This window comes from Nicotiana sylvestris, chromosome 4, assembly GCF_000393655.2.
Source record: "Nicotiana sylvestris chromosome 4, ASM39365v2, whole genome shotgun sequence".
NCBI lineage: Eukaryota > Viridiplantae > Streptophyta > Magnoliopsida > Solanales > Solanaceae > Nicotiana > Nicotiana sylvestris.
In genome coordinates this window covers 18,965,553-18,982,347 of record NC_091060.1, presented here as the reverse complement: position 1 = coordinate 18,982,347, position 16,795 = coordinate 18,965,553, and the positions used below count along the sequence as shown (strand labels likewise).

Genomic DNA, 16,795 nt, shown 5'->3' with positions numbered 1-16,795 from the left:
CATTGGACTGAACAAATGGTTTTAAAAACAAAGCAAACCGGAATAAAATCCTAAACAACTTGGACAAAACTTAAACAAACCGCTATGACAAAACGGAAAGATAAGCGGAAAGATATTGACACAAAACAAATCCGAATTACAATCCTAATAATCCGAACAACGGAAATGACAACAAAATAGACCATCAAAGATCCTCTCCGGTTGACCCAAAATGGAGTGTCTTTCCAACTATCCAAGCACGGCATCTCCGGCTGACCCAAAATGGAGTATCTTCCAACTGCAAAGCATGACATTTTAGCCATTGAGCTCTATATCAACATTGCCAAGACCATCCCCAACTTCAGTATTATCAACATCAATCAACAAGTTCTCAAGATGATTCGCCTGCTCCCTGTCACTGTCGTCGATCACAATTGCCCCTTCCTGAATCATTCTTTCGATTTCCTTTTTCAAAGAACGACAATCTTCAATGCTATGTCCTTGGACATTAGAGTGGTACATGCATCGTACAGCAGGATTGAACCCTTTTGCATATGGATCTGGAGTATAGCCAAGGAGCGGCTCAATCAGTCCTGAAAGCTTTAGCTTTTCAAACAAACTTGCGTAGGACTCCCCAATTGGCGTGAAATTGTTTCCTTGCCTTTGTTTTCCCCCATGCCCCTGTTTTCTAGGGTCGTTGGGTGCTTGGAAACGATGTGAAGGCAAGAATGCATTACGTGGTGTTGGCTCTCGCCAGCGGGGGTGACCTGATGGTTGACCCTGCGACCGGACCTTGTTCGAAGGATAATACTGAGGCGGATTATGTGGAGCTCGGGGGCAGGCTTGGGCATGATGGTCTGAAAAGAGTGGCTCTGATGGTGGGTAGTAGGGTTGTGGAAGGTTGTATGGAGTGTGTGGATAATTTGTATGACTGGGCCTGGGCTGGTAGTGAGGGGAAGGACCTCTGAATTTGGACCCAGTACCTGCTTCGACTGATGCGACCTCGAGCACACCTCCCGCGCCGCTCTGAATAGCTTGGGTCGTTGCCTTGAGCGCTGAGTAATTTAGGATTTTGTCAGACCTTAGGCCCTCCTCTATCATGACCCCTATCTTTACCACTTCATTGAAGGATTTCCCAACCGTTGTCACCAAGTGACCAAAGTAAGTTGGATCAAGTGTTTGCAAGAAGTAGTCCACCATTTCTCCCTCTTTCATGGGAGGATCAACTCTGGCCGCTTGTTCTCTCCAGCGGAAACCAAACTCACGAAAACTTTCCCCAGGCTTCTTTCCAGTCCTCAGCAATGTGAGACGGTCAGGGACTATCTCGAGATTGTACTGGAAATGACCTGCGAAAGCCTGCGCCAGATCATCCCAAGTATACCACCTACTGGAATCCTGCCTGGTATACCATTCTAGTGCAGATCCGCTCAGACTCTGGCCGAAATAAGCTATTAGCAGCTCATCCTTGCCGCCTGCCCCTCTCATTTTGCTACAGAATCCCCGCAAATGTGCCATGGGATCACCGTGCCCTTCATATAAATCAAACTTAGGCATCTTGAACCCAGCCGGGAGTTGGACGTCTGGGAAAGGGCATAGATCTTTGTATGCTACGCTGACCTGGTTGCCCAAACCGTGCAGGTTCCTGAAGGACTGCTCCAGGCTTTTGAACTTTCTCAACACCTCATCCTGTTCAGGGGCTTTACGTCGGTGGTCGACGAGGGGTCAGCGGGATGGAGGTGGGCGATGGAGCTGGTGGTTTTGCTGGACGTGAGGAGGAGGGGGTTCGACTGGATGGGTTGTTGTCGTTGGTCGTGGTCGCGGTGGACTGCTTGGGCAGTGACGACGAGGGTGGCGTTCAGACGGTGTCGAGGAGGCAATGGTTGTTTGACGACAAAGGGGGGGAGCTGTTTGGGGTGGTGGTTATGGCGTTTTGAAGGGACGGAGGGAAGGTTTTGGTGGTGTTTCGGACTGGTGGGTCGCGAGGGAGTTGAAGGTTTGTTGATGGAGGTGGAGTTTGGGCGTGACAGTAGAGTTGGACGTGAGGATGGGGGAGTCCTGCTAGGGTTTCCTCTTCTTCTTCTCTTGAAGAAGATGCTCGAACAGTGGAAGGGTCGACGGGAGGAAATAGGGTTCAGTAGGTTTTTTTGGTTTTCAAAGGAGGAAGAAGAAGCATCAACAGTGATTTCTCTCCAAAAAAATTCCAAAAACCCCCTTTGTCCGTTCAAGTCTCGTGCATTTGTAGCTTTGGCCAAGACAAATGAGCCCCACGCGTGGTGGGGTTCGAGACTTATGTCCCCCACGCGTGGTGGGGTTCCCCATGTGTCCTGGACACGGTTTATTATGGGCTAGGTCCGAAAATTAGGCCTAAAACCGGGTAGTTTGAACCCGAATATTATTCTTTTGCCCGGACCCGAGAAATAGGAACACGTTGCTTAACTAGTCCTATGTAAGCAAAATAACTACCAAAAATAAGACTAGTATTTAAACAAAACTATATCTTTTTAAATATTTTTCAAGATTTAAAATAGCTACAAAATATTAATAAAACTATTTTTTTGTAATTTTTATTTTTTAAAATATTAAGATAAAATATGAAGTAATATTTTTGTATTTTTCGAAGTTAAAAATGACTATAAAACCTTAATAGAACTATATATTTTTTGTAATTTTCGAAATTATATAAAGTACAAAAATAAAGTGCAATTTTTGTATTTTTCAAGTTTATGAGAGATACATAAACTAAAATTTATATATATTTTTTTGAAATTTTTCTTTTTGCAACGAAATAAAGTAAAAATAGTTAAAATAGCTATACTAGACCCAATTTCACATATTCACGCTAAAAATGTGAAAATGCTCGGGGAGGGTCAAAAATCACGTGCTTACACCTACTACTCAGTAGGATTTTCCCAAACTTCCACTAAAATCACTGAGCCAAAACAGCATTTACAAAACTCTTTGTAAACCTAAGGATTAACTCTAATCCTGTTGTGGCACACAACCTCAACTGTTCCGACAACTTCAAGTTAACTATAACTTGAACACTCTAAGTACCTAATACAATTGCTTCTATTAAAGTTGAAAGATACAACTTTAAACTACCTACTGCAATTGAACTAGAGTAAAAGATAGACACAATGGAACTGGTTCTTCTATCTCGTTCAAGTAGCTTCAGGAGTGCACACTCAAATCACACATAAATTGCTTGCAAATCACCTTGCTTTTTGCTCTCAATTTTGTTTCACTTCTGCGTATGTGCAATACCTGTAAAAGAGAACAGTCACTGTCATTTAATAGGTTAGTAATCAGAGTTTGATCGGGACTCAATTGTTGAACTTCTATCGTAGAAGAGTTCATGATGATCTCAAACTCTAACACTATCTTTATCCTGGATCGTGTTCTCTTCATATAAGGAGACTTTCTCCCCTTATCTAATATGCAACCTTTTCGATCAGATCAGGAGATATTGTTGCTTGATCAATAGGACTTATCTCCTTCACGTGTATATCACATGCATAGATTGATCATGACTGTGCTTCACAAGATGGACCTGGTCCATGACGGCGTTCATTTGTCATTCTTCAAAACTTCACCTGTTCTTGGGCCAACAAGTCAACAATCTGCTTGGCCTCACGAAGATACTGATCAATTGACATAGAGTCATTTTTGCGCATAATAGTAAGTTGTCTCTTTAGTTCAACAGATTTTGATTGACTGGCATCCATGTAGCGACGTTGTAGAGAATTCCAGATATCATGTGAAGTAGGCAGTAAATGAACATCCATGAGAACTTCTCGAGAAAGCGTCGCAAACAGCCAAGAACGAACACTTTGATCAACTCTAACCCATGATCTATAAAGAGGATTAGGTTATTGAGTTCCAGATGCATCACAGATAAAGAGATGCGGTGGAGGAATTGAGCCATCAACAAATCCAAGAAGTTCATGTGAGAGCATGAGAGATTGAAATTGAGTATGCCATGTGAGGTAGTCTTCAACAGAGGCAAGCTTGATAGTCACCAGATTTGTGACGTTTGGTGCAGCAAGAGCGGCGACGGAATTGAACTGTGAGAGAGATGTTGGTTCCAAAGATCCAGTAAATGGCAATTGAAAGGGTAGACCAACACTACTAACTAATGGGCCAGAAAAAGTGTTTAGAGAGGAAGATTGACCAGGGAGAGAGGTTGGCACCGAGGATATTGAATAAGAGATATGAGGAAGGGAGAATGGTGGAAGTGTTTGAGAGAGAGGAGGAATTATAGAAGCTCCCGTGGTTGAAGGTGCAGATAAATTAGAAGGAATAATAGGATCTGTCGGAGAAGAAACAGGCGTTGAAGATGTTTCCCTAGTGGATGTCACCATATTTGATTGAGAAGAACTTGTGTGAAATAGGTTTGGCTAATAATGGCTATCTGATACCATGTGAGAAATAGTATTCTGCCCAAGATAGTCTCAATGTGAGAGCTTATCTATTATATATAGAGAGTACAATGTATCAAGTCAACAAGGACTCTACCTAGAGTACAAGATTATGTAAACAAGGACTCTTTAAAATACAAAGTGTAAGACTAAATGAATTCTACCTATTCTATATGTACTAATACATGCAACATACTAAAAGAAAGTAAAATATGCATATAACATCGTTAATGACATCGTACTCGTCATCAAGCTTGAACTGAATTCTCAAATACTGTCCACAAATAATGCCATATGTACAATTCTTCCCTACTCCTTAATCAATGAAAATTATGCGCAAAAAAATTGTATGAAATAATATAATTGTGGCAAAATCAATAACAACAAAATAAAAACAAAGAAAAAGGAAAAAGAAGAAGAAGCAAAAAAATTTATGTGCATAAGTTTCGAACAAAAAAGAGAGGAATTATTATTATTATTAATAAAGAAAAGAAGGAAGTTGTGAAGAAGAGGATGTGTGTTAGTATTTATAGTGTTTATAATAACCAATATAATTAGTAACTGACATTGGGTAATAGAAATGGGAGGAGTACCGTCAAGTGAGTAATCTATATATATATTAAAGCAAGAAAGTTTGTCTTCTCATTTAGCCAAGTGACAAGCTAATATAAAGCCATTAGGCAATTTAAGACAATATTTATTATAGTATTTAATTTAAATTGGGAGATATGATATTTCTTTAATTTAAATACAAAGATAGTAAATAAGATTCTTTTGAATCCAAATGGAAAGAAAGTTAAATTTGAATTGATTATTTAATTAATTAAGAAAGCTAATCTATACATAAATATTACAATTCAAATGAGAGGCTCAATGAGCAAATTGTTCTAAATAATAAGAAAGAGTTTTCTAAAAATTTTCACAACAAAAACAACAAAAAAAATAAAAAAGTGTTTGTTACTAGAAATAAAACTAAAAAAATTTAGGTTTGAACCCATAATCATAATTACCGAGTTGTTGGATCAAAACTTAACTTTCGTAACTACCTTAGCTGATCAATAACGTTCGCTTCTCCTTGTGCCCTAATACGTTAATTCAATAAATTTAAATATAGAAAATATAAAATTAAGATTTATATTATATTTATTTAGTAGTGACAACAAAAGAGTAGTGATAACAAAAGAGTAAAAATATGAATTAAAGTTTTGACCACAAAAAAATTGAACTGAAAGACGATTTAGGATAATATTTATAATAATATTTAATTTAATTTAAAATTAAAAGATAATTTTTTAATTTAAATGGAAAGGTAGTAAATAAGATTATTTTGAATCTGAAAGGAAAGAAAGAATAATAGTCTTATAACGATACAACTACTCTATCTTAACTAATAATTTTTTGACCATAAGAAAATATTGAGCTGAAAAATAAAAATAACACCCTTATCTTAACTCTTTATAAAGATAAATATGGAGGTATTATCAACACATACTACGAGTACCACTACTCCATTTAGCTAATATATATATATATATATATATATATATATTATATTATATTATATTATATTATATTATATTATATTATATTATATTATATTATATTATATTAAAAGGAGAGTAGTTTGCATTGTGGTTGAGTCAAGTGGCTAGATAAAATGAAGCCACTTGGCAATTTTAGGACAACAATAATAATTAAAAAATATAAATGAAAACATAATTAATGGAAGTAGTTGAATGAAATAGATCTTCTACATAATCTAAATTGATCTTAGACAAATCTAATCTATATCTATATTTATATTTATATGTATATCTATATTTATATATTGATCCACTTATAGATTTTCTTCTATATTAGCTAGAAATATGGAGGTAAGAAATTAAAAAATATAGAAAGACATTAAATTAAGATAACCTATGACTACTTATACTTTGGAGTAAGATACAATACAAAAAAACCCTATAATTTGCTTAAGATATTAAATATTTAACGACTTTAAAAATAATAATAAAAAATCAGTAAAAAATATTTTAATAACAAGAATAATAAAGTCATAGTAGTATTGACAAATTGGGCAAACTACTATTTTATATGTAATAAATATTTTTTATATAATTAAAATTTTAAACTTAATAAGACAAATCTTAACATGATAAAAACAGATATTAATTTCAGATAAGCTAATGTAAAGCCATATGACAATGTAATAAAATTAAGTATTGAATAATATAACAGCAAAACTAAGGAACAAATAGAGAAAAAAGTCAAAAAATTCATCATACAAAAAAGAAGGTTAAAACTTATTTAAATTTGAGATGTGAAATTTTTGTTTGAGTATGATAAGAAATGGCATGCATGTGTATAAGACCACATAACTAAAGTCTAATAGACAAAATAAAAATAAAAATTATTAAATAATAAAATAAATTAAAAATAATGTGAGGATATTTATACCAAGAATTACTTTAGAAAATAAAATAAATCAAGTATACAACACTTAAAATATTATTTAAATAATTTAAAATTTTCAATCAATAGTTTAAAATAAAATAAATATTTAATTTAATATTAAATAGTTACATATCTATCTATATTATATTAAAAAATAGTAGTGGATAGGAATATTAAATAAAGTATAAAATTAATAAAAAAAATTACATAAAAACGTGATAATATTACATATTAGATAACATTATAGCAAAAGTAAGGAAAAGACTATTTGAACTTGAGATTAGAAAGTTCTTAAAGTTATAATCAGAATGCTCAAAATATGGGCATGATCACAAAATTCAAGATTTGCTAGATAAAGGAAAATAAGAATTTGATATCAAATTAAAATTTTAATATATTAAATAAATATCTCATGTAGGTAATTTTACTAATGAAAATTAAAAGCTAAATTTTTATCTTGAAAATAAAAGAGAAAGAAAATTTAATTGCACGTAATACAAAAAATAATTATAAGAAAATTCAATAAACTTGAAACAATAAAAGAACTTATGTATTAATTTTAGACTAATTAAAAATTATTTTTTTAAATAAACGTGATATTATTTGAGAGTCGACCAAAAAATTTTGTGTAAAAGCTAATTAAATTTTTTTAATAGGGAAGAAAATGTATAAAGAGGAAAATATAGATAGTGCGATGATGCTTTTATTTTAAATTTATTTAAAATATATGAATTAAATTATTAAATAATACTCAAAAATTTTATTGGTAAATTTGAATGATGAAAGAGTTTTGAGTAAGAGAATAACAATGTAAGAATACACTAAATTTTAAGCATAATTTTTTTTATATTTATTGATGATTATTATTAGGGTCATAAGCAAGACATTAAGTCAATTTATAAGCTAATATAAGATTACATTACAATATAACAATAAGTAATAAATAATGCAATAATTATAGGCAAAGAATAAAAAGAAAAAAAATTATCTAAAAATATAGAAGGATAAGACTTATTTGAACTTGAGATGTAAAACAAAGCGGTAGTAAGAATTTTGCTAAACTAATATGATTTATTGTGCTCAAACAAGATAGATCACAATGTTATATGTTTAATATTCTTTAATATTGTCCGTAAAATAAAATACAAAGTACCAAAATCAAGGGGTTGGATTATTACGGTATAGAAAAAGATAATATGTTATCCAGTACGAGACCTGAAAAATGATTTCATGTCTGCTTCTTAATTAATATCTAATAATTGTTTATAATTTCTATATAGAAGGTTTAATTTTAAGGTTATTTGCACATAATTCAAATTATTCAAATCATAATTTGATGTTGTTTATGTCCGCGCATCGCACGGGTACTAATACTAGTTGTAATTAATGCAATGAGTATTAAATCTATCAAGTGTAACTATAATGGACGTGTTCTTTTGAACGTGTCTTTTAAGAACATGAAGAGTTTTTTGGCTACTAAAAATAAGATAAATGCAAAAATGAGAGGGGAAAACTCAAAAAAATGAGAAAAAAATAAGTGAATTTCTTGGCTAAAAAGAGGTGCCACATCACACTTTTATTTCCCACAGTTTTTTTTTATATATATATATATATAGTTCGTTGAGAGGCACTTAATGAAATGAAAACGAACATAAGAAAAACAATTTGAAAGATTCATATAGTAGAGTAAGTAGACCCTATTTAGTTTGAACTTGAAGTGTAATTTATTTTTGATTAGATGATTCATTTTCTCTATATCTAACCAATTTTATTGGATGTCCTCGAAAGGACTAATTCGTTTTCAATGTTAATTCGTTTATAATGTGAGTCCCCTTATAAACTACTCATAACTTTCAACCCGAATTTGGTAATCTTAAAATTAGATAGGAGATCGATTTGATGGCTAATAAAAAAAATGTTACTTTTAGTTATATATCCTTTTACATAAAAAATCGTTCCATAAATAAAATGTTAGATATATTTAGGAGTTATTTTCTCGTATTCAAATTATAACTGATAATGAAAAAACATTTCCATAATTGTTCAAACATCCACTATATTTGGATATTTTTTTTAAGTTGCTCAAATATTACATATTCAATATTGAAATGCATGTCAAGTAGTATTGGCCAAATACATAAACAACCCCTTAAGTAATATTGAACACCTAGGACATGTTCCTATTGAACACCTGAACTCAAATCAAATTGTGTGTATTAGGCACGGTTAGCACAACCTCATCAATAACTTAAGAGCGTGGGGCCAAGCGCCTCCAACATGGCAAATTAAACGAATTAACATGCGACACCTGGAAATCCCCCCCTCCCCTGCCCTTCTTCTTCACGTCTTTATCAGTAATCACTTTTTCTTCCTTTCAAAATTAGTAATCACTTTAACCATATTGAATTAGGTAACGAAATTGTTCTGGAGATGACTCCAAATACAATGGTAAGACATTGGGTAAATGAAAAATTTGTGGATAATTTTTCGACAGATTTTTTTTCTTGTTTTCATAACTTTTCTTCTATTTTATTTTCCTATCTCGTTTTCATACAAAAAATTACTTTCCAAGTTTTGACTATGATTAGTGAAAAATGTACAAAAAGAGAAAATTGGTTCATCAAGAAAGAATCGTTGAAGATTGAAGAATCTTTACTTTGAGTTGACGGCATGATCGTTGCCGGTACTAACAATGCCGATGGAGTTTTCATGGTTGGTGTTAGGTAATACTTTATAATGGCTCAAAGACACGGATTGCAGAAGGTGGATGGCGCCGGATGGTGGCAGAAGCTGGAGGAGATTGTGGTTGGGAAGCTGAGTGAGAAGGAGAGTTTTTTCCTGTGTGAAAAACAATAGCTTACGCGCTTAGAATCAAGTGTGGCACACATACTAAGCCATGTCAGCAAAACATGCTTAGATACATTTTAATTTGAGTTTAGGTGTTCAAGAACAAACGTTAGTTCAAGTGTCTAAATAAATTTGAGGGACTGCTTATGTATTTGGCCAAACCAAGTGAAACTACTTATCTCGGAATGCACCTTGAGAGGCAAATAGGGGTGGCAAAATTGTTCAAAGAAAACAATTAACCACCCATATTATATCCACTAAAAAATGGGTTGGATAATAAACTTTTTTAAAACGGGTCAAATATGGATAAAAACCATATTATCCATTTAGAAAATGGATAACCAATGAGTCTAACTTTTACATCTGTAAAGCCTCAAATTTGGGGTTCCTCAAGTTAGAGAGATTAAGAATTCTCCCAAAAGTGATCATATACAAGAAGTTCCCGTTTTTTTATCCGTTTTAACCCGTTTTTTTTTTCGTATTAAAAATGGGGTGGGTCGGATAATTGATCCGTTTTTTCATTACCCGTTTTAACCCGAACCATATCCGACCCGACCCGCCCGTTTGCCACTCCTAGAGGCAACAACAACAACAACAACAACGACCCAGTATAATCCCACAAGTGGGGTCTGGGGAAGGTTGTATGTACGCAGACCTTACCCCTACAATTCTCAGTTGCTTTTAGTTCCCTTTTTTGTTTTTTTTTTTTTTAAAAAAAAAAGAACTAAACTACTATTATTACTAGTATAGTAGAGAATATAGGTACCAAAACAATTATTTTCGAAAGAAGATATTACAAAAGTAGGAGATACTATATCATAGACCATTAAGCTTTCAAAAACATCTTAATTGCTTCTATATTTCGCCATGTCATTTGCCACTTTATTACCTTCCCTATACTTATTCATGGATACAAAAACTGCTGGAAATATTCTTCATGATTGCAGGTTTTTTATCCGGCAGCTGGATGATCCTATCATACTGCATATGTAGAGGAAACAAAACAAGGTCGCAGATCTACTAGCGAAATGTGGTTGCAATATGGATAGCTCTAAAGGACATTACCATATTTATACAACCTCCATCTTTTACTTTGTTCATACGGCTCTGGAGGATGACCATTTAGGAACGCTTTTTGTTAGACAAGTTGTACCATCAACTAGATGTGTGTGTATCGCGTCCACCTACACGACTTGTTTGTAATTCCCTGGCAACATGGACGACTAGTACTAGTTCTACCACTAGTTTCCTTTTTGTTATGACCCATCACGAGGTCGCTCCCATAGGTTAACGCCTACGCTATCTTTAGCTCCTTGTACTACACAATGTTTAACTTAATATAAGTAGTTTTGTCCTCTGGACCAACACACACACACACACACACACACACAAAAAGCCCTTCCCTAAGCGTCTGTTTCGATTTCTACCTAGAGCAGGTTGATATAAGCACAATTTCAAGTCCATGTTTTGAAGCATCTAAATATCACATGTTTTTAGTTCCCCTTTCACTTTCAGCAAAATATTATAAGACCAGTATACAAATTACAAACTTGCAAACAATGAGTATACTTCTATTACCATACATACATAATAAAAGATTAAAAAATAAAGAATTAAGAAAAAATTAATTTGAGGTCCCAGGTTCGAAAACAAATTAGTTCCTTCCCAATCCACCCAAAGAACACATTCTTTGAAAAAAATGAAACACAACTGTTATCTAATTCTTATGTTGCAGACTGCCAAAAGAGACCCAAGGGGGAAATGTTTCAATCTGAAGGCAGTGCCAACGCAGTGTTTTCTTAGATAAGCACATGATCTAAGAAAAATTTCAGCTTATAAAAATGGGAAAACTTCCCAACTAGATACCATAAACTAAATCAGTATTTGGGAGAATTCAAAACTTCCTGCACACTAATGGCTCTTAAAAAAATCAATAAAGAGACTTGTATATTCTATGTTGATGTATGAAGAGCAAACAAGGAGTAATTGATTCACCTCTTTGAAGCTTCATTTTTTGTGTCTCTTCTTAGAACTGAAGAAGCTCGGCAACAACCTCGTTGTAGTATAATAAGGGCAGCCAAAGAATCGGATGAAATTTTGGCAATCTTTTACTGCAGTACTGTCACCTCCAGCTGCACTTATATGACTCAAGTATGTCTTGCCTTCATATATGAAACAGAGTTGCTGCCACAAAAGCACGCTTAAACCTATCTCGATAGAGACACTAGCAATAAAGAGGTAAACAAGAACAAGTCCTCTCGCTGGTAGAAACAACATAGAACTGCCAAATGCCAGAAAAATTTCTCTTAACATTTTCAAAAGCAACTTTTGACCAACTGCCCCATTCAGAAGTCGGACTTGCCAGCTGTTTAATGGTGGCCAAACATGATAAGCTGCATAGGCAGACATGATGGATGCGTAAACCATGCTAATGATTGCTGAAATGAGGAAAATGACAAAGTGCCGATGGTTTGCTGCACCAACACAGTTTCCAATCTGGTACAATAAAAGAATAAGCAATTATTATCATGAGAATATAATATGATTACTGTGCCATATTGTTCATGTCAATCCGTGCAGGAAGTACACAGACTTTAGAGATGAATGTGCAGCCAGATGAAAGAGGGGAAGCCAGAGAAATCAGGCAATTTTTCAGTTTATGTGCTACTATTTCTCGTCCTGAAAAACAATAGTACGTTGGTTCTATTTCCAAGGGAAGTTGGATGGAAGACAGGGCCGATAACACTGAATAAAATCCATTGAAACAGGAGATCAATATGCTTGTTGCTTTATGTGTGAGAAAGAGGACAAAATCATGGATCACCTATTACTACAGTGAGAAGTAGCAAACGAGCTATGGTGCCTGCTTTTGGTGGAATGGAATCGATAATGCTTATATATGTTCACCCAAGGAAGAGAAGCTTCAGCAGGACATATTCAAGCTTCTGCCCATGTGAGCTTGCTCATATTTGCTGGTCCGAAGACTGAATAAAAGATGAGGGTTGGGATAGGCTAGCAGCCAATGTAAAACTAGCATTCGTGATGAATCCTCACAATAAATATGTCGATCGTAACTTGTTTGAGATTGAGGCTTAATTGTTGTTGTTGTTGTTGGTTTTTTTTTTTGGGGGGGGGGGGGGGGTGAAGGAATTTAGGTGAAGGGGTTTAAAGGCTAGATCTCAAAAGTCAAAATTAAAATTTGATATTGAGGTATAAATATAACATTTTCATTTGACCAGGTGATCTACAATAAGATCATCGATCTTACAAGGTCCATGGGAATCAAAGATCTGCCATCCAAGGGTTCTTTCACAAGTGAAGAAGAAACAACAAAGCATCATCATGCAAATGGCCTATATATACAACTGCTCCATACCATCCATAAGCAATATTTCTTTTCTTTCGAAAAAAGTCATCAAGCAGATAGATATCACCCACCTAATATTTTTACGACATAGGATCCAGCAATCCATATAAAAGTTGTGAGATAAAGAAAACCTTTAGAGGCTCAATTTTAGGCTTAAACTCACAGACACATGGTTATACTTGTCTATTAAGCTTCTAAAATTTCTCAACTACAATTTATATGCATAACATTCTAGAAAACAGACATCTTATCCAAAGCATAAAAGAATACCGAGACTTACAAAGGGACAATGATGATCCATGTCCAATACGCACATTCCACAAGAACGGCAATGATGTGCCCTAGGTGACTTTGGCTTTGAACAGTATTCACAATATCTATAATTCTCAAGTGCTCCTTTTGTCACGACCGGATAGCTACCCCACAGTATGTTTGGTGGAGCACCAGCAGATCGAAATGCAGAAAGGCTAAATGTAGACAGGGTAGACATGGACAATATTATAGCAATCAAAATGTGAACACCACCGTAGATGTAACCAACAGAAAATACTACTGGATAAATGGCCCAAATACCACCACCTGAAACACCAACAAACATATCAAAGCTTACGTATAATAAAGTCTTACATCCAGCAACAAGTTGATATAAAACTGCAAAGAAATACCACTACAATTAACACAATGACATACAAGAAAATATACGTATACAGAAAAGAGTAAGAGAAACCAAAATCCATATTGTGGAATTTATTGCATTCTGTGATGCAATTAGCAAGGAATTGTTGCATCTAATTACTAGAAAAAATAAAAAGGTAAATTAGCAGTATGGCCACAAATTGTTTACACATCTAAGAGCCATAGTGTTTCATTTTCATCGAGCAGGACCAAGAAAAAGTAGCAGAATGGCTTAAATTGGCAAAACCAGAGGTAGACATGAAGCACACAACACACAAAAAAGATACGTACACATTGATTTCTTCCCCCATATAAAACTCTGACATGAAAATCATATAAATGGTGCAAGGGTTATAAAAAGATAAAAGCAGATAGAGAATGCAATAACCATACGGAACTAGAAGTTAGTCGTGGAAAGAACCAAATATTCCTGTAGAGGAATGGAGGGGAGATGATGGATGTTTGATCACTTACATATTACAATTAGCATGAAGACAATGAGGATGCTAACGAAACACCGGTCTCGCAATCGTCTCCACCTGAAGTTCTGGTTCTCATGTTTAATTGCATTCTGGTTGGTTATAGCTCCACACCAGAAACACTTGAAAGCAGGTACATGCGGTGAAACAAGTACGCGGAGCCCACAGCCCCAACATGTCGTCTCATGATTCTCACTTACAGATGCCACATTATGCTCCTCCTACAATAGCAAACTTAAGCAACTAAAATGTTCAATTGTATTGATTCAAGCATGTCTAAAATTTCCAACTTCGAAGAAAAAAGTAGAAAATAAACTAAATGAACTTCGAAAGGAGATTAAATGCTGCTGAGTTGACGAGTGAAACTTGCTCATATGGTAAGTTGTTTCTACCTCCTACCAACGGCGGAGCTAGTTGAACCCTAAAAATTATACTGTGTAATTTGTAAATTGGGTAAAGGTAAAAAAAAATTGGTTATATATAAATTGTTGAATCCCCTTGACATAAAGAAAAATTCTAGTGTAGTGGTAGAAAGGGTTCAAAAGCTGCTTTAGATCACAAATCCAAATCCCAAATGTGATATTTTAATTTTTTTTATCTCCTTATATAAATTGTTCACTTTGCCACTGCTTCCATCAATAAGTTGGGCTTTCCAAAAGCACCACCTCAAGTATAAAAGTAGACAAGTGGTGTAAGCAGAGGCATAAAAGCTATGCAATCTCCTTCCATTAGCCTAAGTCAGACAGAGTTTGAGGTACTAGTGGGAGGATTCAAGTACAAAGTGAAATAGTAGAAGAATGAGCAACTAGTCAGACGCAACCTTATAGAAAAAGTGTTTAAGTTCTATGTATGCACTGATTGTATAAAATAATCAGGTTACTTAAAAGGTCATTGCAGGTGAATATACTAGAAAAAAATCACTGGTAATAAGTAGCCTGCTATAACAGGTTAAATTACATTAGCCTTATAAAGAAAGTGTTTAACTTCTATGCACTGATTGCGTAAAATTATCAGGTAACTTAAAAGGTAATTGCAGCTGAGTATATTTAATAAAAATTCACTAGTAACCTACAACAAATGGTAAGAATCTTGCTATAACGGATTAAATTGCATTAGCCTTATAGAGGAAGTGTTTAAGTTCTATGCACTGATTGTATAGAATAACCAAGTAACTTAAAAGGTAGTTGCAGTATATGTAATAAAAATTCACTAGTAACCTACAATAAATGGTAAGCATACTGCTATAACGGGTTAAATTACATTAGCCTTATAGAGGAAGTGTTTTTGTTCTATGCACTGCTTGTATAGAATAATCACAAAACTTAGCAGGTGACTGTATTTAATAAAAATTCACTAGTAACCTACAATAAAAGGTAAGTAACCCGTTATAACAGGTTAATTTACATTAGCCTTATAGAGAAAATGTTTAAGTTCTATGCACTATTGCACTGATTACCTAAAAAGAAATTGCAGGTGACTATATTTAATAATCATTCACTAATAACCTACAATAAATGGTAAGTTATTAAAATACAATGTCAGTGAATATAAATGTTAATAGTCTAAATGGTAATGAACCTTGTAAAGAAACAAAAAAGGGAAACAAAAAGGCAAAAAGGAATCCCTCCTACACAATTCCAACCTCCTATATTAAACACACACACAACAAAAGAAAAGACGAAATCTTAATTAATTGCTCAAAAATTACATAAAGGAACAAAATCGATTTTTTTCCCCAGTCGAATCAACTGATCAAGCATTGTATAATATTACATAAAAACAAATAAAATTGTTTATAAAGACAACTGATCGTCAACAGTGAGGGAAATGCACGTAAAACGTACCGGAGATCCAACGTCATCGGAGGGGGAGGAGCGGGATTTGATCGCCGTCATTGAGGCGATGGCGGAGTCCGCAAAATCCATGCTTCCAACTACCTTTCACGGCGTCAACCGCTCTGTTATGACCGGTGGTTCAACTCCTACCGAAATGTATAACATAATAATTTTTTTTTCTAATTTGTGCAATTGCTTTTCTCTAATTTTTAAACAAAATTGGAATATACTTCTTTTGCATTTGATACAGAAGAGTACGAGGTATTATAAAAATATGATAAATCATAAATAATATCTTGAAAACATTATAATTTCAGAAAAAAGAATTTTTCCACCAGAGAAAATAGCTCTTTGAAAAGTCAAATAGTGATAATGTGAAAAATAGGACCATTTTCATAAGAAAAAAAAAATGAAGGGAGTGCTATGGTCAACGGAGTGGAAGCGGAACCATAAAATTTCATGTTTAAATTCAAGAAAAAGCAAAATATAATATGCAATTTTATGCAAGTTATGAGATCTCGGGTTCAAACTAGCTCAATTATTTGGTGTTCCATTCTATTCGGGAGTACCACGTTAAATACAATTTATAATTGCAAAAATTCAAAGTCATTTGTCTTCAAATTTAAAAGAAAAATTCTATTCAAATAATTAAACTGAAATCCATCTTATTGGACAAAAGAGGAAATTAATCTCAACATAATATAGTTCCCTCGTGTTATTATATATATGCATTAAAAAAAA

At 34.0% G+C, this 16,795-nt stretch overlaps 1 protein-coding gene across 1 annotated transcript; it reads right to left on the bottom strand.

Moving 5' to 3' along the window:
- Positions 1 to 11,245: 11,245 nt before the first annotated feature.
- On the bottom strand, positions 11,246 to 16,278 carry LOC104233206 (protein S-acyltransferase 11-like). Its single transcript, XM_009786565.2, has 4 exons — positions 16,064 to 16,278; positions 14,215 to 14,440; positions 13,346 to 13,644; positions 11,246 to 12,194 (listed from the first exon to the last, which is right to left on the bottom strand). Exons 1-4 carry the CDS (start codon positions 16,142 to 16,144, stop codon positions 11,706 to 11,708), a joined length of 1,095 nt encoding a protein of 364 aa, XP_009784867.1. The 5' UTR covers positions 16,145 to 16,278; the 3' UTR covers positions 11,246 to 11,705.
- Positions 16,279 to 16,795: the final 517 nt, after the last annotated feature.

Excerpts from the sequence above, each read along its gene's own strand:
- LOC104233206 (XM_009786565.2), bottom strand. The coding sequence starts at position 16,144 with ATGGATTTTGCGGACTCCGCCATCGCCTCAATGACGGCGATCAAATCC. Across the intron at positions 13,645-14,214 it reads CTTCATGCTAATTGTAATAT|GTGGTGGTATTTGGGCCATT; the intron begins GTAAGTGATCAA and ends TTGGTGTTTCAG. Across the intron at positions 12,195-13,345 it reads TGGATCATCATTGTCCCTTT|ATTGGAAACTGTGTTGGTGC; the intron begins GTAAGTCTCGGT and ends TTATTGTACCAG.